Genomic DNA, 24,482 nt, shown 5'->3' with positions numbered 1-24,482 from the left:
AACATCCTCCGAGCGACCCAACCACTGGTGGTGCGTACCGCTGACCATGAACCGGCAGGAGAAGAAAAGGGAACCTAAATTCACCGGGATTTGGTGCCCATGGTCCCCGCGCCGTGTGCCAATCAGCTGCCGTGCGACTACGGTTCGGAGCGCTCCTTTCTCTACTGGACCCAACCAGAATCGAGGTGTCGGTAACTCAAGGGCTCCTCCTACGCCAATGGGATAGCGCCGCGGCTGTCGCTTAACCTTTGGGACTGACTTGCATCACTCGTACCCACCGTAAAACGAGCTGCTTTTTGCGGGGACATTCTTAGTCGAGTAATGGATACTCTGCTCTCTCTTTCGCCCTCTCTTCTCTTCCTTCCTCTCCACTTGGATCACTTTCCACTTTTTTTCCTTTCAGAACAAACAAATGGTATGCGATCTCGTGTATGTCTTTTTATTATTCGTCGAGACGCGGGATAAATTATCTGTCTTGGATTATCATTTTTTTTGGCCCCCAAACACCGTTTATTCCATGGCTTATGTACAAATCTGAGCAACAACACCAATCAGTGGTGTAGTAGTAGTAAGGTAGTCACACTTACTACCCGGATACTACATTCGGTAACCAGGGTAATATTAATGGTGGTTGGTGATGATGAGGTGGTACATAGTGGGGGAGAAAGGGAGGAAGTTTGCCTCTTTTTTTTTCCCACCGGATCTAGCGTGGCTTCTTTTTTCCCTTCCTTTTATTTTAGTCTAGGTCTAGTACTCCGTACCTCACGCCACATACCCCTCTCTCATTTTCTACTAACCTATTTTATATTCTGGATTTATGGATTCGGACTACGTATTCTGCTCAGTCCTTTGTTTGCGTATTGTACGTAGTATGTATCATAGTGTATGTAGTTGGTGAAGTATGGATTTTGAAACATGGATAACCCGCGCCTCGGACCGTATACGGAGTACCCAGCCAAAATCTAGTATTTCTTTTGTGTCAGATTTCGTTCAAGATAGATAGTAGATGATATCCATGGCACGGGGTTTGGTTTCAAGGAGGGCGGCGGGCATGTTGTTACGGTATCCCTTTCCACAAGAGATTAATCTAGGAAGATAATCATCTAGAGGGAAATTCAAACAAACTAACTATATCCTGATACGGGTGGGCAAGGGGGTAACTATCGTGGTTCATGTGTTTCGCTAGTACTACCACATACGAACAGAAGTAACCAGTAGCGTTGCAACAACATTCAACGATGATGGCGGTGGTCACACTTAATCAGCATTTTTTTTTGCACGCTCCGTGACCCAATCGTAATTCTAAACCGTCTGGACGGGTTTCTCCATTGGTTGAAAATCGCAATTTCTTTCCTCTTCAAAACAAATGAATGGGAAAAAAGAGTTGGTGGCCCCCTTTCGGGGCAATGGGACGGTACATCCGCCGCGCGCGGGAGTATCTCGCATGTCCCGGTCCGGGCGCCCGCCCACCCCCTCTCTCTTAACCTTCTCTTTCTCTACTACGTAAGTACTGCAGTCTACATGCCTGGGGTAACTTGGATTATGGGGCCTGGAACCAGGGCACTTGTGTGTGCATGTTGGTTCCTTGCAACCTCAGGTACCATGCCTCTTGAGTTTCGTTTGATCATACATACATGCACGCATGCAATCAACCCCGAGGCGAGGGGAGAAACGAGGAGACCTAGAAAACAAACGGTGTGGGGGAGGGGACGGTGGGTGTGAGTAATCCACGCGATATGCTTGATGCCTTGAATCTGCGCAATCCTATCCAAGTCCAAGTCTCAGGCTGCATATCTGAGCAGCATCTATTGCTGATAGCCCTTGCGGACGGGTTGGACCGTACCGTTCGAAACATACCCCAGGTGTGGTGGGAGGAATGCAAGGGATCCTGGGCATTGGGGGCCAACCCCTCATTGACCACAGGGCCAAGTGTAGAACCAGGAAGGTAAATTGGCGAGTGACTCGTGCGTTTGGTGAGCGAGGGTTTAATCATTCGGTTTATTGTATTTTTTCATTTTGGTGGTGTTCTTCTTTTCCTCGAATTTTCTTCTTTCTTCTGCTTGCCTGTCATAACGCTTAGCTCTGAAAGATGCAGGCTCCCGCGGATGACAAGTCATATTAGAGACAAGATCGTGAAGAATTGTGATGGTGCAGATGTTTGCTTGTTCGGGGAGCCAAGTTGGAGGGAGTTCCCAGTCGTGCTGCCCCAATCAAATGATGCCAGCTTGGCCGCAGGGATGTTGTGTTGGATAGAGCCCTGACCAACAAGGCAGCCGCTGCATGCACGCGGGCACTACTGCGAAGCATACATATTCTGCCTTTCTGTCCGGCGCAGGCCCGGAGCGCACCTTGTTTGTATGTAAGTAGTATACTATACTCCCTTCGTATGTACCTTGTATCGTGATACAACGGCCATACGGTAGCGTCTTATCAGCGATTTCTTTTTTATTTTCCCTTTCGACAGGCAAACGACGGCCTGAAGAGGATGCAGCCAAGCTGGGAAGTAAGGGTAGTGGCTGTTCCTCGCATGCGCGATGCAGCAAAGGCGGGCAGGCACGTATCATTGAGAAATGACAACAACTTTAGTTAGCTGCAAAGTACCTACTTACCATCAAGGCTGGTTGCAGCTGATGACCAGGTTAGGCGTGCTCCCTTCCCCACCCACCCACCTGTGCGTTTGTGTGTGTGAATAGTAGACTAATACGTCCTTTTCTTCAACTCTGGAGTCCCACCACTATCCTCTGCCGGTCATCGGATCATGGTATGTATGTAAGGAGTGCCCAGGTACCGGCAAACAGGGCCCCGAAAATCCCAATAATCATCTGAAGATGCGAAGAGAATGCAAACAGTGGGCTGGTTCGAGACACTGTCTGCTTGGTAAGGAAGCCACGATGCATTGCTCCGAGCCCCCGATTTGTGGTACCCTAAGTGGCAAGCAACCATGGTTCAGTATTGCCCGCCCCCCTTCGTACCGGAGCTCTGGGAATTGAGAAGAAATACCAAGTTGCAGAACCACCTTCCTAATAAGTAACCCCCATCGAAGAATTGGCAGACGGAGAAAAGGAAGTAAATTGTGTTGAACTGTTGAGTGCGTTTCTAAACGGAGCGACCAACTCCGTTGAGAGGAGAAGAAAAGTACTACTCGGGACAAAGGAACACGGCATGAGGAAAGTGGGACATTAAGGCTGGATTCCCACACTTTCCTTCCATTCCTTCCTTAGACAAAATTTAATTCCGTTTTTTTCTCCTTTTTTTCTGATTGTTGCCTGTGCAATGTGCGTTGCCGTCCCTCCTGCAAGTAAAGCAAAGGAAAGGAGTGTGACCAGCACGAAGTTGTTTGTGGGCCGCTTTGTTGTCGAGGATGTGTGCAGCAGCAAGGTCGGCAGTAGTACTGCCGATGATTATTCATATTCTGCAACCATATTGAAGAACTAGTGATGTGCAGTATTTAGTAGGGTTCCGACGAGCCTTTGCCATCCACGGGCCGTCAGCCCCTCTTTCTTTAAAAGTTCGGGGCTTCGGGCTTTACCCGGGTGGAGCCAGGATGTCCCTTCCCCGAACTCAGCCTTGATCAACTCGCCCTTGAGGTGGAATGATGTTTAGAGTAGCTCGACGTAGTGAACCAGTATGTATGCAGTAGGATGATTCAACTAAAGTGGTTATCATAGTTATTAAAACCAGGTCTTTATAATACTTCATCCAAAATTACCACTGACTTTCCGTCCGTGGAGATTCTAGTAAGCACTATCTATTTGACTGAAACCTTAGTTAGAATGATTCTGTCCTTGCTGGCAAAGATTTGACGTGGCGTAGGGCCTTGTTCTGAACCATTTTTGACTGGCGCTATGGGAGATGCATTGGCTAATAGAAACGATGCCTAGCACCTCCGATAATTTCGAGTAGTGTGCTGCTTCGCATGTGTGTTGTGGCCGACTCTAGACTGCTTGGTGCTAGTATTGGGCATGCACTGGTATTTTACGTATGTTCAAAACAAGCGGAGTACTGCCAACTGTATGTTTGGAGTACTTACCTAGTCTACCTAGGAAGTAGTAGTAGTACTAGTGACTACTGCAGTCAGTTCCTATCTTGGTACAAGACCAAAAGCATAACGACCCGGCACAAATGCTGTAACTGGGATAGTTTCAACGCCCATTCAGCCATGGCGAAGCGGTCATGTGAAATACAATCCGCAGCGGTGTTTCAATGCCCACCCAAAGGGGAACAAACACCTATTAACGGGCATAACGTCAAAATAACCCCAAAGTAGAAGGAGGAGATCAGGTTTGATTTTTGAATGAAAGGAAAACAAAACCGAAAATATTCTCGAATTGAACAAGAAGAAATTCAGAAAGAGAGAGACAGAGAGGGGATTTAGAGAAAGAAAATAAATAAAACAAAATAAAAAATTAATGAAAAGAAAATAGGACACCGTAATAAGTAAAAAACCGACTAAGCCCCCAAACTGGAGACGGAAGGACTTGAAGCGGTCGGTGGAGTTCCGTCACGGCGCCTTTACCCGTCCCGGCGTACCCTCCCTCCGTCATCAGTCGTCACTTGCGCCTTCTGGCAAACTTACGCCCCTCTTCAGGCTCTAGACGCAACAGGAGTGGCTGTTCGTGCGGTCGCCGGGGGCTGCCAAACGCCCAACCCGAGGGCCTTACAGCGATTCAGCTGATCCCCATGGAACCGTGAATACTTTAGCTGCGTCTTAGGTGAGTCCCCGTCCATGTCTATGGGTCGCTGGCGCGTTGGACAGGGTCCACCTGGTCTGCGGACCGTTCTTCTACGCTATTCCTTTCCATGACCGCTACTCCATCCTTCCACATTTCTTTTTCTTTTTCTTTTTCTTCTTTTCCCCCTGCCATTTTTACACCCACCGTGCCCTCTCATCGTGTCAGCAATCCACCACCACCTGAGCATACTGAGATTTCACAACTGCCAAATCGTCTGAATGCGGTCCACATCCCGTCTTAATTATTTTATCTCTAGTACTCTTAGATTATAGAAAATCGAAGATACTACCACCCATAGTGTCCTTTTTCTCCCTCTCTCTCAAACGGTGGATCGACCAATTGCCCTTCCCAAACCGTCTGGTAGTACTACTACTATTCATTTGCCCGACGACGGAGCCTGGGTTCCATGGTGATTCTAGCACCCACGACAAATTAATTGCCCGCGTGGTGATTTTCTCCAGCAGAACCAATGATAATACACATCATGGAGACTGGCCGAGGACACCATGATACTAGATCGCCTCCGCTTTTCTTGTCTTGATTAATACGTACCAGACTCGCGCGTAGCTAGAACGGGTATGAAAGTAGTAGGCGCGCCATGATAAGTTAGTTACTCGCTCCTCATACCCGCATCGTATCTAGGGACCCAGTTGACCCAAATAACAACCTGTTGCATTCTTTGGAAAGTCCCCATCGCGAATCTTCCCGCCTTTCCGCTTCCGCTAGCCGTGGGACTCGTACCCTGCGTCTCGTGTCGTTTTTGACGCGCTTGATCCAACCGTTTTCCTTTTCGCCTCCCGGACGGACCGGCGGACTCGGCGACCCAGAAGGAGACCGCTGTGGTTTCTTCCCGTCGCACTGGGAATCCTTCTGGGTGATCGGTTAGTCAATCAATCTATTTGTTTCTAAGCAGCACAAACGGAGATTAGTTCAGAAGAAAAGCGCCATGCCTGAGTCATTGCCAAGGGTCGTTCGCGAAATTGCGAAGTGATTTAGACAATGAGTTGTAAATTAGCTCTGTTGGAATATAGCAAGTCTTGCATTTCCGTCTTCGTCCTTTCATTAGATCTCATAGTACCTTAGTTTAGTTAGTCTTAATAGTATCTAGAAGCATCTTTTCTCGATCCATTTATGTGTATACTCGACCAATATCTTCACTTTGGCAATCTAATCTACCATGTTGGTATCTTAGCTTCCTAGTACTCAAATCCTCTTGACTTTCTCGGTCTTTTGGTTTGCATCAGTAGTGAAGTATCGTACAGTATCGTCGTATTTACTAGGTTAGCTGGGGAAGGTTCAATATGTGTGCCACACACTTCTGTTCCCAATACTGAAGGTATGGCTTCCCTGTCATCGCATTGCTTTTTATTTCCTGCAGAAACCATGTTTGCGTGAAAATCCTGGGCATCAAGACCTATGTGAATTCATACTCCCTTTCTTGCATTTCCCTATCTATCCATCGGGCAATAATTGAGGAAAGAGAAAGCTACGAAAGGGGAAAAGGGCAGAAAGATGTGTACACGCCTTCCCACAGATGGTCGGTCTTGCACCTTCAAAATCCCAGGATTCTCACTACGGCCATGGGTCAACAGGCCCGACCCTGTTCGCCTCGCAGCATCGGTGCCTTTGGTGTCTGATCATTACTGACATTTGCATTGCACTACTGTCAGGCATTGGAGACGCTATTGCTTCTTGCTTTGCTGACAGTCACCACCATTCTTATAACAGACTAGTATCACTTTCTTGGTCCAAACAGAGTGCCCTTCATAAGCTCTCTGCTCCCCTTCCTCCGAACTGAGATATCTACCATACACTTTATCTCCTGATTTGCTCGGGTCTTGGTCTCCCGTTCTTCCTACCAGATCATCCATTGCGCCTCAAGATACGCTGGCTAATTATAAGTGTTTTCTACGTTGATTCACGAGTTTCCTACTGCTATCTCCTAGCTCTCACCTGTCCAGCCTGTTCATCTCGGCTGATATTACGGGCCATCATCATTGGAGCCCCTCCGTGCTCAACGCTCACGTCATAACTGAAATCCCCGAGGCTCTCGCTGATTTTCCTTTTCTACTTTCTTTCCTTTTTCGAAAAATCCAGAAATCCAAATAAGGAAAACCAAGAAAAAAAAAAGAAAAAGGAATTTTTCCTGTCCCAATTTTTATTTTCTCGATTTTTATTTTATTTTATTTTATTTTATTTTATTTTTTTACGCCATTGCTATTCCTCTTTGTCCCTTTTTTTCCTTCTATATTTTCCCTTACCTTCCCACCCCCTCCTTACCATCCTTCCCTGACCCTTGCTAAATTTGACCACGACCTCTTAATCGTCCTCCTTCCCTCCACCGCCTCCCTCTTGCCCCCTGGTCTTTTTCTTCCCTCCCTCACCTATCCGCGCTCATCTCATTCCTCGGCTTCTTCCATCTGCGGATTAGATCTTCTTTTTGGTTTTCTTTCCCTCTTTTTATTTCACCTCCTCAACTCACTCCCTTTCCTCCATTTCACTCTTCCCCTCCTCTGCTCTTGCTCCTCCCTCCATTTCTGGCTCAAGCGTGACCACGAGGCTATGCTAGCTTCGAAAATCACCCGACGGGAGCTGGAATTTTATTTGAATTGGTCGACTTTCTGACCGGCTTTGACTCCGCATCGAGACATCCTGGTCGCCTTACACCGACACCTTCGCCTCCGTACATACTTACGTACTTACATACTGCTTACATACATACGCCCGTCCATTCCTTGAGCCATACATACGAGCATACATACAGTCAGACAGCATCATACATACGCTTTCCCCGTGCGGCCCGCGCTCCCCAAGGAACCTTTTCCACCATCCCTGCCTACCTTTTCGCCTGAACGACCCGCGGGACCGTGACTTTCACCTCACATCATCTTGCATCTGTTTTCTGGCTTCCCATCGTCGCCCGTTCCCGTCTTTTTTTTTCCCCTCTTCTTTTTCTTTTTTCCTTTCTTATAAATCAGCTTCTCTGGCACGCTCGCTCTACCAATGTCCGGCAACCCCAACGACCACAACGACCCGAACCGGCAGGGCCCGTACCGCAATCCCAACGATTTCAACGATCCTAATCGGCCGGGACAGTATCCGCCTCCACCACAATGGAATACTAGTCAACCTGAGCAGCCTGGTGACGGCCAAGCTCCTCACTACCCGCCAACCTCTCAGTATCCTGTACGTTGCCCTCTTGCTTCTATGATATATTGTCGCATACGTGCTTGATACCATTTGTTTGGGATTATCCTTCATGTGCCCTCGATCTCCGCTGGCTTGCGATGACAGTTCTTACTCGATTGGCAACGGTGCATTGGCTAACAGTGATGTTTTCTTCATCCATTAGTACCCTCCGGCCTCGTACCCTCCGGCTTCATACCCCCCGGCTTCCTATCCACCACCGGACCACCAATATCCAGCGGCACCTGGACAGTATCCCCCGCCGCCGCCGCCGAACATGGCAGCTATTCCCCCTCCGCAGTCGCAGGACCCCTACCGCATGGCACCCCCTCCCGGCTCCTACCGTCCCCCAGACATGTACAGCGCACCCCCTCCGCCTCAAGTAGTCTACCAAGCTGCTGCCCCTCGTCAGCGGACTGCCATCGCGTGTCGCTATTGCCGGAGACGGAAGGTACGTTTTCGCGTCGTTTCTGTCGAGTGGCTCCCTTTACTACGGGAGGCCTGTATTTTACTTGTCCACAACTGATTCTTACTCTGGAACCAATAGATCCGTTGCTCGGGATTTGAAAGCTCCCAGGATGGACGTTGCAGCAACTGCATTCGCTTCAACCAGGAGTGCATGTTCACGCCAGTCTCATCCCAGGCGCAAGCCTTTGTACCTGCCCATGCCGCCTACCCGCACCTGCGGAATCCTCAAAACCAAGGACGCGGACCGCCGCCTCCCGCAGGAGTGATGCTCTATGGTGCCCATGGCCAGCCTCTCCCACCACAGCAGCAACCGGAGAGTACAATGCCATCGGCGTACCCGCCTCCCTACGCAAACGCCCCCCCTCTCCCCAATGGCGCTCAGGATCATGTGAGTGGCGTGAGATTCTTGTTTGCGATTCAATCGTTTCTCTTGGTACTAATCCCTTTCCATAGAGGCCTGTCGGTCGTCGAGGATCAAGCTCTGGATTTGAATACCCTGATCCCACAAATCTCGCCCCGGTAACACCTGCTACATCTGCATCTAGTTATCAGACGTACAGTGCGACGAGTCCATACTATCCGCCGCCTGCTCACCATGAGCGACGTACCTCTCCGCAATCGAATTACCCCTATGATGGTCGCCATTCCTCGTCTCCTCACAGCTCCCCATATCCTCCTGTGCACCCCAACCAAGGTTCAATGACTCCTCCCCCTACTTCCACTCCGGGGGGTTCATCTCGCGGTGGATTGAATGTGCGAGACATGTTGAACCCTGGAGAAGGTCAGGGTCAGGGCCAAAATCAAGGCCAAGGCCGCTCTAGCACCGACAGTGATATGCTGAATGCATTGAACCGTCGGGGCCTAGGCCAATAGTTCTCTGCGACATGTGCAGACATCCAGCCAACGGGTTGGCTATGATGGGGATGAGGGTGGTTTGACAGATGAGTTCGAGAGATCATGGAGATGTAGTAGAACGCGGCACATTCAATTTCGTCGATGGCTGACGCGCGAAGCTTGTGTGCTGGTCACACTTCCATGAGATATTCATGGTAACATTGTCGTGCTGCTCGTGTTGCAGCCATTGCCGCACGTTCATTGTGGTATGAAAACGCAAGATGAAGCGAAGAAAACGAATTCATGTGCAATGTCTGGGCAAGGATCACATATTTTACAATAACGCCGACTGTTGAAGCGCAACGCAATGCCTTGAGTGAATTGAGGTCCAAGGAAATCTTGATCAAGAAGAAAATAACCAAAATGGGAAAAGAGGAGGCAAAATGGAAGTTATTCGGCTACGAGGTCATGGAAACGAGACGCAAGAGAGTTACGAGCTGCATGATTCAGATACGAGGGTGTCTGTCTTGGTTGACTATTCTATGCGGTCATCTGCGCGTGTAGATGTCGTTGTGGCGCGCAGCTACAATGCCTTGGCAGTCATCATATCGCACTCTGTTCTTTTCATTCATCATCTACAACAATTCCCTTTCCGAAGACACTGTCACTGGCTATAAATTACTTAGGGCGACCTACTAATCACGTTTTTCTTCTTGTTGGTCTTTCCGTTCGTTTTCTCTCCCAGGTCCAGCTCGAAGCTTTTGCAATGCTGGTGGTCTTTGCGGATCTCTCCAGCGTCATCAAGCAAAGCGGAGTCTGCACTCTGTTTGCTCTGCATCCTTCGATCAGCAACTGCATCTTGGAAACAAGCGGTTCTTCTGGAATCACCTGGGTGAAGAGCTTTGCTCGAAAGCTCCATCTGTCGGCAACGGCTGCCTCCGCGTCAGCCATTACGAAACGAATAATTGGTGCGATATTTGCTGCATTTCCATTATCTCTCGAGCAAGATGTGTGATGAGCCTCTTTTCTTTTTCCAATGCTATTGGCGGTGGCTTTGTCTTTTCCATGTGTTTCACTACTTTCGGGAGGCTATCTGTCCTGCGTTCATGCTCTTATTTCTGAGTTTCGTTGTCTGCCCTGAACAGCTTGTTTTGGGAAGGTACTTTGCTATCATTTGCGAAAAAGGAGGTCATTCTGGTTCGAAATATTCATGTTGTGTTTTGTTTTCCCCCTTTTGTTCTGGTTGTCTTTTTCGTACTATACTTGGGAGGCTGTCTGATCAACTTTTACAACTTGCTATCACCATGCGTTCTGTTACGTGCAAATCGATTTTGGTGCCTATTTTGCTTTGTGCATATCGCTCGTTCACATGTTGTGGCCTATGTTTTTGTCCGCCGCGTCCCCTACCTCATATATTCCAGTATTAAATACCTACGTACCTTGTTCATTGGGTATCTTTTCTACCATCTGGGCTTTTGTAGGTCTGAAGTACTTGACTTGCTGTTTCTGACAATTGGATTTCCATAGTACTGTATTGTAATTTGCCCACCGGTATCAATTTGAACTACGTAGCGTTCCTTACATGCTCTCCTAGTAGTTGTGTTGCCGAACTTAGTAGTGACCATAGATAGGCCGTATGATAGGGTATTATTCCACGTGCTAGCCTAGACCAATCAAGCAAAGCATCATCTACCTCGCCCATACGAGTAGCATCCGATCTAGAGAATTGTCCACATCTAATAGATGGAAACAGCTTATGAGTAATCAGTTCTTTCCCGCGCGTTCATCGATGCGAAGAAGCAAGTATAGAAGCAATGATTAGAATGGACTTAGATTCCAGATTAGAGCTGATAGTGAAGTGTAGACAGTGTATGTATACATAGTACTAGCTAGCTGACTGATAAGAAAAAGAGGTTGTTTGCTTTCAAGAAATGATTGTAGAGTGAGTGACCTGGGTAGGTGACTAACGAGCGTGTTTTACCCAAAAGATCAGTTTGATCTTATAAGTTTCAAGTTCGATTAATGAAGAATGTGACTGGAATTCGAAAGTAACGAACGCTGGACACGAATACAAACTAGAGGTACTGGGTAAAGGCAGAGAAAACATGGGAATGTGATGTGGAAATGGAAGTTATGACAGAGAGTCCAAAAAGAATGACAAAGCGAGTGTTTTGAGGTAGGGGGTTTGGGCAATGGAACTTGACCGGGCCAACTTAAGGGGGAGCTTTTGGGGAGGGAATCAGGTTATGAACATGAAGTCCTGAAAGAGATTGATTGGGGGGTATATGCAGTATAGTGGGAGGGGCCAAGTAGATGGTAGAAGGCTTTAATGAGTCCAGCTGGTCATGATGTTCCAAAAAGAACTAAGAGAGTGAGATGAGAATGGGAATCGAGAAGTTAGTAACTAGAGCTTGTCTGATCTTCAAGGGTTCGGGTAGTCGTCCAGAATTCGGACCATCTCCTTTGCTCGTGCCGGGTCTTCCATGAGCATGTGCTGGCCCTTCATAAGGAGGTAGAGAGTATCGACCACCTTATGGAACGATGACGCTGCTCCGTGCTCTTGCTTGAAGCGGACAAGGCTGAGGTTCTCTTGCCGACCTTGTTCTAGGTATGTGCAGAACTCAGCGGAGAATTGTACTGGTCGAAGATGTAGCACTGCGGATTGGTTCGGTTAGTTGCACTCTCACGATAACTTTTGGTCTGCTGATCTGTGCGACGTACAATTGACTTCACCCAAGCTTCCGTAGATGACTCGTTTGTCCTTATCCAGGTATACCTCCTCCATACCCCATTTCTTCCACTCCCGCAAGGTCTTGTGGATGTATTTCCGAGCTTTCGTCGTCGAGGTGTTCAAGGCGATCACTCGAGTAGCAGGCTTGATCTGGAACACGCGAGCGAACCAGTTCTGGCTCCTTCCCCCACCGCGTGGTGGAGGTGGAAGAGGTTTGCTGTCATACTCGGCGTCTGTTGTATTGCCAGTCTCGGGATTGTGGTGGAGCAAGACGTTCGTGTCTGCCGTGCCAGGACCTGTACTTTGGGATGAGTTTCTACTCTGACTACGGAGGTGGGGGTGGTGCTAACCTGTGTCCTGGTTCTCGGCATCCTTGTTTGCTCGTCTAGTGATCAGTCTTCTGAAAAATCCGCCTTTGGGCTTCGTCCGCGATGGCTTTCTACTCAAGTGGCTACCTTTCTGAGTCTTGCCTTTCGCTCCTCGTGAGTCACCTTGGTGGTGTCTGATTACAGTCGCTGAACTTGGTTGAATTTGCGGGACGTCGCTGGATTCTCTCGTCGCCTGCTCCCCTGCCATCTGAGGCCTATTTTGGAACCACGACCATTTCTTGTTGTCCGATGAACGAGTGCCGTTACGTCTGGGTGACCCTGGCGTTTCTTCGATAGGATCCAGTTCGCAAGGGCCCTTACCTTGGCCAGGATTCACGGACGCGAACTTGCGTGTAGATGCTGCAGCCCGGTCATTCTCGACCTCCGTTGTGCACACATCTGGTGTCTCGGGGATGTCTTCGGGAATAGAATTGCGGTTCTTTCGAATGTTCAGGTCTTTGGTGGGTTCCATTGACTGTAGAGAACTATGAGGCACCATGCGAACTGTTCGCTTTCCATCGCGGTTGGAGCGGCCAGGATGCTTCCGAGGAGTTGACTGCGAGGACGTCCCTTGGTCTTCTGCTTTGTAACTAGTATTGCTTTGACGATTGCGTGCAAGATCTGGAATTTTGGGTACTTCTGGTGGCTGCGGGGTCTCACTTGAGGGCCGAACGAATTGCTCCGCCCTAGCACTGGTATAAGGTTGAGGATTCTCCTTTCTATCTCGTCTTCTCGATTCATCCTGCTCGATAAGACGGTCTAGGTGTGCTATGATCGGTTTCAGATAGCCTGGGATGTTCCCTGAGTCGTCCTTGGACGAATGCTGGATCAATTTACGACGTGTCTCAGTCAGCTCCGCGGCCGTATATGATCGTGGCGACGCTGCGGCTGGAGGTGCTGTGCGTGGGGCTGAGTGCCCTTTGGAAGCAAGCTGCTGATGGGACACCTCAGGGCTAGCTATCGACACGGATGTCGCAGGTGTCTCGGAACCAATGCATGTGCTGGCGGTACAGTTGGTGGACAGTGAGCTGCCGTTGAAGGCCTCCTCACATATTTGACTAAGTTCATAGGACACCTTTCGCGCATCATCCTTCCAAATGATATCACTGTTTCGCACCCTCTTCATCTGAGGACAATTCCTGATGGTAACACCGGCTCCACGCACAACTGTAGGCTGAGCTGGCAATGATGGGCTCTCTTGTGCATCAGAGAATGGATCGTCGTCAAACTCAGACAATACGGTGCTTTCACTTGCATCAAGCTTGATGGTATGGACTTTAGGTCGGGGTGGCCTCGCTTTGGCGGATACTGAGCCTTGTGAGCGGTTCCTTTTGTGGTGGAAGGATACATTGCGTTTGTAGCTGGCAGAACGAGGCGTTGATGCGACGTATAAAGCCCGACGGGACCCCGATAACGAGGTTTTCGAATGAAACGATTTGACAGAATTAACCTTCATGCGCTTATCACGCATAACCACGAAAGGTGAGCTTGGTGGGCATTCGGGCACCTCGTGATCCGTATCATTCTTCGCGGCTCGCCTCGGTTGGGGAGCAGTTTCTGAAGGCTCTTTTCCGGTCTTGTCAACATCGACTATCAGTCCATTGCGGTACACCGTGATCTTCGCACACTTCGCTTCTCTCGGTGGGTATTTTCCTTGTGGTGATCTAAACGGGTCGTAGCTGCGCACCGTCGCACATGACTTTGGCTCTTCATTATACTTCGTTCTTATACCTGTTTCTTTCACTGGTGGAAATTGAGACCACTTAGCTGAACTGCCCTTCACCCGCCGAGTCCGCCGACTCGGTGTACGCGGTGGCACTGATATGTGGTGATAGTCGCTGGCTGAGTGCTCCAGTGTCTGACCCTGGTAATTCTCTAGTTGTTCGTTTCTGAACTTTAGCAAAGCATTGTAAAACATCCGTTGGTGACTCGGACTAGATGTTCAATCAATCAGCTGCAAATTCACTGCCTGGTGTCCTCCATGGCGGCACTATATGTTATAACATCATGGAGATGGATCGACTTACGTAGGATCTAGGATTCTCTTCAGTATTGCTTCTGGCGTAGCGTCATGCCATAGTGTTTGCAGATTCCTCAGAAGGTCCAGGTCAACTTCCTCCTTGTCGCTGATGGGTGGGCCACAATCTTCAGGCGTGAGCGGCGGTGCCGGGCCAATATGATAGTTCACTGCCCCTTGGTAGCGCTTCTCATACTTCCTAAGCAAAGGGTGTCTCCATATTTCACTCATGCTAATTCGATGGTCCGGGTTCTTCTCCAATATGCGTATGATGAGATCTGCTGCTTCACGGCTAATATTCGGAGGGATTTCAAAATCTCCACGCCTGACCAGCTCGAGTGTGCGATGGGTGTCATCTCCGTCGAATGGGAGAAACCCTGTCAGTAAGGCGTACAAAATTATGCCGCAGCTCCATATATCTGCCTTGTCACCGAGATATCTTTTCCCTCCGACGATCTCTGGAGCAGCGTAATGTGGACTCCCACAGGACGTGTCAAGCCAGCGATGCGATGGCTGAAGAGCGGCCATTCCAAAGTCAGCCAGCTTAACATTACCCTGCCCGTCAAGCAATATATTTTCCGGTTTTAGGTCTCGGTGGCAAATATTGAAGCGATGGCAATAGCCCAGCCCAGCAATAATCTGGCCAAATATTCGGACTGCTTCTTCTTCTCTGAGAGGTGCGTTTCTCGACACGTAATCGAAAAGCTCCCCCCCTTCAACGAACTCTAGCACTAGGTACCTAGGGATTGTTAGCTATAACTCTAAGTCGCTCCCCAAGGTTACCTACAGTTCACCCCGGTTCTCCCACACATCATACAGATTGATCACATTCGGGTGTTCGATCAGCTTCATGATGACAACCTCGCGCTCGAGCCCAGATGGAATCTGCCGTGCCCCTATCCCTCCCACGCGGTTAGCCTTCTTATCCATTCCCGCAATACTCGCGCTCTGCGTAATGGCGGCGGATTTTTTTGATACGATCTTGATCGCAGCCAATTGTCCAGTCACTGAATGCTTCGCTAGTCGCACGCGGCCGCTCACTCCGCTGCCGAGGGTTCTTCCAAGTTGCCATGGTCCCACATGTGTCTTCCTCTTCCCTTGGCTGGAGATAATGGACGCCGCTGATATGGTAGAATTTCGATTTGTCCCTGGCTGTGAGTCTGGAGCTGGGGTGCTGCAATTGACATCGGCATTCTTAGCGGACAACGGACTTGTCACAATGGACATCGGCACCGGCGATGTCATCTGTTGCTGTGGTTGTCTCAGTGGCTCCTCTCGCTCTGTGATCGGGGCAAGGCACTTGTTTACTCTCGCTGAAGCATCCGTCAAGGGAGTCCGCATTGTTTCGGGAGTAAGAGCAGCGGTATCCTCATCCATCTGTCGCGTTTGTCGAATGAAGAGTCAATCAATCACGCGTCTGCATATAGAGGATCTCCGTATAGGCCTTCTCTGTCCTCTGTAGAGCTGTGATAGTGTTAGGAATCTATGAAGTAATGACGTGTATACAACCAAATGCAATCGACTAGGACATACATCTGAGAAGCTCTCTCTATAGTCTTGAGGAAGTCACTCACGCGTAGTTCTAGGCAACGCGCACGTTGTGCAAACAGCGAACGTTAGGTCTCGTCGTTTGTAAAGCCTACTGTTTGCTCCTGCTGCTCTGTTAGTAGTTTTCTGCCTGTTTGCCCTTTCAGGTCCCCATGAAGTGCTATGGGAAAAGGCAGTCGGCCACGACGTTCGCGAATCAAGCCAGCTCCAACTAGCTATTGTTGGGTGAGAGGGGCATGGGAGGTGCAGATGAATCTCCTGGAGTACTGGCAATTTCCTGGTGGCATGCTTTCCTGAGCCATGCTCCGCGGTCAAAGCGAGCAAACATGGCTTTTCAGCCGGGTTTGCTACATACCACGGCCAGGAGAGCCTGTGGAATGACCGTCGAGTGTTTGTTTTGCTCGGAATTCCTTTCCACCCAGCCGAGCATCCGGCAATATTGGGTGAACTACAGCTGGAATGCGGAAAACAACCTGGTCTCTTGCCAGTACCGTTGAACACAAAAGTTGGAATGATCAAATTCATCTATTCGGATGATAAATGGAACTTATCTCTGATTATGGTTTAAGGTAAGTAAGGTGATACTTTTTTTCGCATGGACGGCCTTCCGATGCTGCTTTGGCTAATACTTGATGGTGTCATCGAAGAAGCCTACCATACCCATCCTTTCATGGAATTCTCCGGGATGTGATCGAACACCCCTGGGCTCATCAAAATGCGACGTCATTGCAGACAGACACAGGTGCGATAAAGAGGTGGCTGGGATGTTCTGCAAGTCAAAGGAACATGCATTCCCCCCTTCGTGGCGTGAAGACAGGGGCTTGCCCGCCGCTCCAGCTGTCGAATACTCCAGACAGGCTTACTTTACCCCTTCTCTACACTAAGTTTAAGTCGCGAAAATAGGGATAGCCATGTCCCTTTGCTACGTTGTATTTGGGGGAGGGAAATCTTGCTCGGCTTGTGCGGACGCAGGCCACTGGTCGAGCTGTCCTATCAAATTACTATCAATAAGGTCACAGTAACTTTTCAGACGTTCATAAATCTGCTTGCCTAGCGAATATCTGGAGAGGACGGTGAAACCAAATTCAGATTCCTACCCTACTTGTTCCATCCCACATAGTGTACGGAGATCATGAATCGCCATATCCATATCCCCCTCCCTTTCCTTTCTCTCTCTCATACACTAACTAATTAAAGGTACTTTTACTGATAGAGCAATGACAACGGCCTCAAAATGTGTAGATGAATAGAAGTGGCCTTTCACCAATGCTCCTCTCCAATCTTGACGTCTTCGACATCTACTCCATCCACAAACCATCTTCCCTCTCCATTTCCATCAGGGCCGATGGCCACATCGTTGCCGCTCATCATCCTCTTACACATCTTTCCTGTCTCTCGATCAAAGGTCCAGTCTTCGAGGCCATAGCACCGCTTCCAGCGCAAGCCATCATCAGCATCTTGATACTCGTACCAAAATTGCACAGCAATGCGGTTGTCGGTGAAGGAGAACAGCTCCTTTCGCAGCTTATAGTTTTCTTCTCTCCTCCATTTTGCTGTCAGGAATTCAACGATTCCATCTGTTCCGGAGAAGAATGAAGTCCGATTGCGCCAAATACATGTGGGCGTATAAGCCTGGGCAACTCGCACGGGATCCCTAGATGCGAGTTCCGTGAGCATGAGAGCAGGCAGTACAGTAGAATCAGTGTGCAAGTTTCAGCAGCTGTTAAGAATGCCGTGGGGTATCAGAGAGAAATGGAATAAAATCACAGCGGGAGGTGAAGAATGGGAGACACGAGGTAAAGGCCTCGGCTGGAGGCTGGACGCAAGGGGTGGGAGGTTGAGTTCACAGCAGACTTTAACCCCTCATACCAGCGTCGAAAATGACGACAGAATGCTAGATTGAGGATTCTAGATCTCCTGGGGAGATACATGTTGTGAAGGAAAATCTTACTTGGTGTTCCATAGATTCTGAGCTGCCTTGACCTTCTTCCGAGCGGACTCTTCGGTGAAAGGGGGCTTAACGTCAGCCATGGTTTGATAGATTATGTGGATAGAGTAAAGAAGTAATAGTCTTGAATCCGTTGGACAGATTTGGGATCTAACAGAAAGTGTGAGATGGGAGATTATTATTGACTCATTATACATAAGCCGTTACACGTCACGTGGGGCTGGTGGTCGTAGAAGAGGTGTTAGCGCTGCATTAGAGGCTTCCCGACCGACGATCGGAAACTGTCATCTTCAACTATTAGCATGTAAAAATAATATCGTATCGAGTAACTAGCAAGATTACTGAGAATCTGAAGGCCGGGATCTGTTTTCAACCGTCTGGGACTCAATAAGTTGTTGGAGTCCAAATGATGTGGTATTTGCTAGTAACTACTCTCGTAGTACTACTACACGTCGGATAAATATATATTGCCAAACAATACTACTATCATTATAACACTACTAGTACTTACTACATCAAATGCGCATAGTTGGAACAAAGACGCACACACCTGTTGACAGTGAGTACTAGTCAGAGTGTATGATTAGTATTATCAATAGGCTCCAAAATAGCTTGAATGATATTACCATGTAGTATAAGTATATATTGTGAACTACCAATTTCAATTTGCTACACTTTAAACAAGGGGAATATGTTAATGATACCACAATTCAGAATCTCAAGAGCCCATAAAGAAGTCTGCTATTACTAGTTCTGAATTGATAAAGTATTCACTTTTTGTCGTCAGCTTCGTGGGTGATGTCAAAAGATCCCTGGAAGACCACTCTAACCGCACCTGTGATCGATATGCCGAGTTTACTGCTTGGGTAAGGGATGGCATCCTGCGAGGTCCTTATCGGCTATCCCAGGTTAGGAAGGCCCGCGGCACGATGCGATCATTCCAAACTAGGAAACTGCCTAGTAGGGACTAATCCCAGGTCTACGTGCAGCCTACTGGATCTCACCTCTCGGACACTGTCATTTGCTTTTTGGCTTGCAGGGGTATATCATCCCAATATTCTCTAGCGGGCGGCACCTAGCTACTAGTACTTTGTTCTGACTCGGCCAATATAAATATGGGTCTTATGCTCCCCAACGACAAGCAAATGCACTGACACCGAGCAGTGAGCAGGATTAATGCGATAAAGGCTTTAATAAGTACCTCCTCTCCACGACGTCGGTTTCCATTTAGCAAGCGGACTATCATCATCCTAATAGATCTAAAGTTTCTATACAATGCCACCGGGTTCCAAAATGCCTGATCACCAGCCTGGTATGCAAGTAATACCATCTAGGTCACATCATGACAGAGGAATTGTCATTCGGTTCTTCCTTTCCCTCATTCTGGCTGTGCTTGCTATTATTCAACTGTGTGGTATTATTCACATGGGCAACATGAACAACATGAACAAAAGCGTTGAACAACAACTTCCAGACCCAACTCCTGATGCTGACACCTTCGTATGGGAAGATGTGTGTAAATCTGTCTCGCTGGGATGTAATGTTCTAACGCGCGTTATTAGATTACTCCCACCGAACAACTCATATACCATTCCTGTTTTGACGATACTGAATGCGCTCGCTTGTCGCTTCCAATGAACTGGAACCGCACTGATGGCGAAGGGTCAAAAATTGCCTTGGCTGTTATCAGACTTCCTGCAAAGGTACCTATCACAGATGCGCGCTATGGTGGGGCCATTCTTTTAAACCCAGGTATGTAGAGTCATATTACTACTCTGCAGAGTTTGTGCTGAGTTGAAAATAGGTGGGCCTGGTGGATCCGGAGTCAGCTTAGTCTTTAGATATGGAAAAGCTATCCAGACGATCGTCGACTCCCCAGAATCACCAAGTGCAGGTTCAGCGAGCGGAAAGTATTTTGATGTGATTAGCTTTGACCCAAGAGGAGTCAACAACACAACACCTAATTTTTCCTGCTTCCCTGACTCCGCGACGAGGAAAGCGTGGATACTACAGTCAGAGGCAGAGGGTCTACTCGGGAGTTCTGAAGGAGTCTTTGATACTCGATGGGCACGGTACGAAGCTTTTGGTATGAGCTGCAATCAACAAGGAGCCACAGCGTCGAACGATGGAGAATGGATAGGGAATTTTATGAATACGGCCCCTGTGGTGGCGGATATGGTTGAGCTCGTAGAGCGCCTTGGAGAATGGCGTGAACGAGAAACAGAGCGGCTACTTTCGACAGCTTCTAACACTTTCCCTGCTGAACCTAAGTTCGACACCGAGAGGATAAGGCTGCACAATAGTTGGAAGAAAGGGGAGGAGCAGCTGCTCTACTGGGGCTTCTCCTATGGGACAATCCTAGGTTCCACATTTGCGGCTATGCAACCTCATCGCATAAACCGTGCTGTAATAGACGGAGTTTGCAACGCTGATGATTATTACGCTGGCGACTGGCTCACCAATTTACAAGACTCGGATGCAGCATTCGATAAGTTTTTCGAGTACTGCCACGCAGCTGGCCCATCATCATGTCCGTTCGCGCTCGGCGGAGGTCCCGAAGATCTCAAATCCCGTTATGAGCAACTTTTGACCAATCTGACATCGAGCCCTATTGCTGTACCTCCGTCTGGAAATCGGGGCCCAGAAATAATAACCTATAGTGACGTGAAGTCATTGTTTGTGCAGGCTCTCTATACTCCTTTGAAATTGTTCGATTTGGTGGCTCGGTTGTTGACTGAGCTCGAGCAAGGTAACGGCTCTTCCTTCGCTGACCTTAAGTACGAAGCCAGACAATGGCCAGTACCGCCACCATGCGACTCCCCATCCAAACAAAACAAAGTGCCTGGCGAGAGTGATCAGGAGGCTGGGAGGAGTATTCTATGCACAGACGGCCCAGGGCTCACGGGTACCACCAAGGAGGAGTTCCGGAGCTACTGGAATATGCTCCAGGGACAAAGTAAGACGGTTGGAGATTTTTGGGCAGAGATTCGCATGTCGTGTGTCAGAATGGAGACGCGGCCTGAGTGGCGCTTTGATGGTAGGTCTGAGCAACACATATCATACCCCCAACAGAGCTGACAGGTATGCGCTACCCAAGGACCCTTTACAGGCAACACATCGCATCCATTGTTGTTTATCGGGAATACTTATGATCCAGTAACACCACTGCGGAAGTAAGCTTTGTTTACCGATCCTGGCAGACTTAGAAGTACACACTGACGCATCAGCAGCGCTCATACGATGGCGCGTGGATTCCCCGGGTCAAGTGTGTTAGAGCAGAACTCCGTTGGGGTGAGTGCCTTCTTGTTCCACTCCCAAATCCATCACTATGCAGGTAACTAACCGTCTAATGTCGCAGCATTGTACCCTGAGTGGCCCATCCTTGTGTACAGCGAAAGCAGTACGCCAGTATTTCCAAACCGGAGAGCTACCAGATCCCGGAACTGTTTGCCAGGTAGAGGAGCTTCCCTTTCACCTTGCCGAATATGAGAGCCAGGCTAGGTCACCAGGTGATACGGAATTGCTGTCTGCTTTGTATTCACTGAGCGAGGTGCGCACTTTGCTAGGCGCGTGAAGAGGCTCGGTAACGACCAGCGAGCGCTGCAGTTATCAATCTGTTACATCATAAGTGCTGGCTATAATGAATGCCTAGACTATCAATAGTTACTAAGCCGACCTTATCGAAGCATTTGCAGACCAATCCCTGTCCATCGTCAGGGGCGAGACAGGCAATTCTTCTAGAACCCGGAAGATGTATAATCGTAGTGGGGAAGATCATCCTCATCTATTGCCCCAGATGCGCCTACCTTAGGTAATCCATGTCAATGCCGGGGAAGATCAGCGAGGGGGTTATTCATCACGGAGTTCAATCGGCTTCTGCGCGGTCTTATCATCGTAACCATAGCATCCAAAGCGCCTTCAGCCACCGAAAGTTGAGTTCCGTGATCGGGGGGTGGCTTTCCTATGGTTGGTTGGCCAATCTTATCAGATGCTCGGATACCAGGATCCGTGCCTACTAACAAAGTAGTAGTAAGCCGTCGTACGGGTCCGACACAAGCCGAGCGGATCACCACATCATAGTACTCTACATAAGTGGCAAGCCGGGATATGGTATTCCTATCCACGGTAACAATGTACGGGAAAAGATTCTCTCTGGCTGAACCGAACTGCAATGCCCGGAATAAGACAATTTGAATAGGAAAATCTTCGGAAGCATGTTTGACTATAGTGGCGGTCACCAAGCACCAGCACACCAAGGTCCCTGAGGATAATTGCTGGTGGACGCGGTTACGTATTGGCTTACTTGGCAGAGGAAGAGCATGGCGGTGATGGGGGAGGGATCTGTGATTGGCCCGATATTGGCCTTGGTGGGACTGGTTTCTCGTGATTCGGGATTTCAGGCCAATAGGAAGGCGATCCTGGGTGCTGCGATGGAGGGGCACTGCGTAGATACCTGAGGTGTCGAGGTGGGATGGTGGTTTCCTCAGTATCTTTTAGAGGCAGAGATAAGCTTGTTGTTGGTGGTATATTGCTGGACAGAGAGGAGTTGGGGTGTTGATGCAGCTACCCATGAAACATTTGGGGTGAATTGAGTGGCAATTATGGAGAGTAGAAGCGAGACTGCAGATTTGAGTGCATATCGGATTTCCGGGAGACCTCTTCCACTTGGTTCTGTTTTGCGTCTAGTATTGATTTGCACACATTGATTCAACCCCTAGATGCCAATGGCTATTTACTAAGCATATCAAGAGATAACTAGCTAACCCATCTGGATGGGGAATCAGATTGGAGGTTGGAGTGGCGTCAGGATCAGAGGCTGTACGGGCGAGTAACCAAGCTTTGATTGTACCCATGTAGACTCGGATGAAGTGCCGGCTTCGTTGGATTAAGACTATTCCTAATAACTAGGAATCGATAGTTGATAACTACTACACCGAGAGAGGATTATGAGCCTCGGTATGTGATATACTTTACTGATAGCAGTACTACTTAGCTATAGAGGATGCCCGGAGATACAAGCCAGATAGACCCATCACTGAACCCTGCAGAGAGCCCATCTATCTGAAATGGGATATTTGATCCGGAAACACGTCCTAGGAAGGAGCAGCAGCAGCAGCAGCAGCAGCAATAAAGGACCGATTTGTCAACGAGGAGGGTCTAGATAGTTAACTAGATGATGGCCAGCGACGGGAATGGCGCAGGCCCCGAAAAAGGAATGCGTGGTGGGGTCAGTCTCGGGCGGTCTTCTTGATAATACAATTCTCCCCCCTCCAAAGCCCTACCAATCGAAGAGTTTCGGTATCCTTCTGCTTCGGATCACCTCATGGCGCCGTGGGCGGGCCGTCGCCGCATTATTCGTTGCCCTTGACACAGGAACCATTCATTGAAACTAAAAGCTAAAGGCATAATTGACCCGCCACAGGCTCGCTGCCCCCGTTCCGTCTCCTCTTCTCTTCCCTATATAACCAACCTTCCGTTCCCTTCCCGATCTTCTTCACTTCTAACAACTCACTACTACTCAATCACTTTCATCCTTCCTTTTTTTAGTACACACTACTACCAACTAATCTCATTCACAATGTCTGGCCTCAACCCCGGTGACAGCTTCCCCGCTGACGTTACCTTCTCGTGAGTATCCTTCATTCTCTCTCTCCCTCTCTTCGCTGCCCCTCACCGTCTTCCGCCTTACCGGTTTGTTGGTGCTTCTTGAGCAGCAACACAGCCAGATACAGTCACCATATACATACTTTACTAGTACACTCACTAACATGCTTGCTCCTTTCACAGCTACATCCCCTGGTCTGAGGAGAAGGGTGAGATCACCGCTTGCGGTATCCCCATCAACTACTACGCCTCCAAGGAGTGGGCCGACAAGAAGGTCATCCTCTTCGCCCTTCCCGGTGCTTTCACCCCCGTCTGCTCTGCTCGCCACGTCCCCGAGTACCTTGAGAAGCTCCCTGAGATCCGCGCCAAGGGTGTCGACGTTGTTGCCGTCCTTGCCTACAACGATGCCTACGTCATGAGCGCCTGGGGCAAGGCCAACCAGGTCACCAACGATGACATTGTAAGCATATCCCGTTCCTTTCTCCACTTTCGTGTTATAGACCAGAGATACTAATTATTGTCTAGCTCTTCCTGTCTGACCCCGAGGCTAAGTTCTCCAAGAGCATCGGCTGGGCCGACGAGGAGGGCCGCACTGGTCGCTACGCCATCATCATCGACCACGGCAAGGTCACCTACGCCAAGCGTGAGCCCGCTAAGAACCACCTCGAGGTAAGCTTCTTTCCTCATTTCAAGCCCAGTTGAATGGCTACTCACGATCATTACAGTTCTCGAGCGCCGAGACCGTCCTCAAGCACCTGTAAACGTGTCATTTAAAGACGATAGACATGGCAGGCGTCCGATGATAGATAGCGTTGACATTGACATTCTGGTGGGATAATGCATTAGAAATTAGACAGAACCACTAGATAGAAAGAAAATCAACGCGAAACTTACGAAGCTACGACAACATTGTTCTCATGGTAATTTGATGTTAGTAGTATAAATCCAACGATCATTCAAGATAACCTTAAACCAGAAGGAAAAAATAACTACCCAGTAAAAAAGCCAAGCTAGTCACCCCCGGTTAGACTGATCTACAAAAACC

The 24,482-nt window shown here is 48.8% G+C and overlaps 5 protein-coding genes across 5 annotated transcripts; 3 read left to right on the top strand and 2 right to left on the bottom strand.

The window, feature by feature from the left end:
* Nucleotides 1–7,736: 7,736 nt before the first annotated feature.
* ASPBRDRAFT_197657 (Zn(II)2Cys6 transcription factor domain-containing protein) lies at nt 7,737–9,260 on the top strand (the record flags this gene model as incomplete). The annotated part of the gene is made up of 4 exons (XM_067621126.1): nt 7,737–7,919; nt 8,086–8,370; nt 8,467–8,775; nt 8,841–9,260. 4 exons carry the CDS (start codon nt 7,737–7,739, stop codon nt 9,258–9,260), a joined length of 1,197 nt encoding a protein of 398 aa, XP_067477199.1.
* Nucleotides 9,261–11,643: 2,383 nt separating this feature from the next.
* On the bottom strand, nt 11,644–15,714 carry ASPBRDRAFT_56709 (serine/threonine-protein kinase; the record flags this gene model as incomplete). Its single annotated transcript, XM_067627610.1, has 5 exons — nt 11,644–11,876; nt 11,943–12,248; nt 12,303–14,254; nt 14,348–15,076; nt 15,125–15,714. 5 exons carry the CDS (start codon nt 15,712–15,714, stop codon nt 11,644–11,646), a joined length of 3,810 nt encoding a protein of 1,269 aa, XP_067477198.1.
* Nucleotides 15,715–16,826: 1,112 nt separating this feature from the next.
* On the bottom strand, nt 16,827–17,995 carry ASPBRDRAFT_45261 (nuclear transport factor 2 family protein). The gene is made up of 2 exons (XM_067625359.1): nt 17,837–17,995; nt 16,827–17,539 (listed from the first exon to the last, which is right to left on the bottom strand). Exons 1-2 carry the CDS (start codon nt 17,914–17,916, stop codon nt 17,146–17,148), a joined length of 474 nt encoding a protein of 157 aa, XP_067477197.1. The 5' UTR covers nt 17,917–17,995; the 3' UTR covers nt 16,827–17,145.
* A 987-nt stretch (nt 17,996–18,982) lies between these two features.
* On the top strand, nt 18,983–21,571 carry ASPBRDRAFT_45258 (alpha/beta hydrolase). The gene is made up of 7 exons (XM_067625358.1): nt 18,983–19,048; nt 19,099–19,345; nt 19,396–19,585; nt 19,638–20,870; nt 20,931–21,006; nt 21,064–21,124; nt 21,192–21,571. Exons 2-7 carry the CDS (start codon nt 19,127–19,129, stop codon nt 21,405–21,407), a joined length of 1,995 nt encoding a protein of 664 aa, XP_067477196.1. The 5' UTR covers nt 18,983–19,048; nt 19,099–19,126; the 3' UTR covers nt 21,408–21,571.
* Nucleotides 21,572–23,136: 1,565 nt separating this feature from the next.
* Nucleotides 23,137–24,250, top strand: ASPBRDRAFT_45257 (peroxiredoxin family protein). Its single transcript, XM_067625357.1, has 4 exons — nt 23,137–23,461; nt 23,621–23,897; nt 23,963–24,106; nt 24,163–24,250. Exons 1-4 carry the CDS (start codon nt 23,412–23,414, stop codon nt 24,196–24,198), a joined length of 507 nt encoding a protein of 168 aa, XP_067477195.1. The 5' UTR covers nt 23,137–23,411; the 3' UTR covers nt 24,199–24,250.
* The last annotated feature ends 232 nt before the right edge of the window (nt 24,251–24,482 follow it).

Source organism: Aspergillus brasiliensis (genome assembly GCF_001889945.1).
Source record: "Aspergillus brasiliensis CBS 101740 unplaced genomic scaffold ASPBRscaffold_9, whole genome shotgun sequence".
In the NCBI taxonomy this organism is placed as follows: domain Eukaryota; kingdom Fungi; phylum Ascomycota; class Eurotiomycetes; order Eurotiales; family Aspergillaceae; genus Aspergillus; species Aspergillus brasiliensis.
This window is presented reverse-complemented; position numbering and strand designations above follow the sequence as displayed.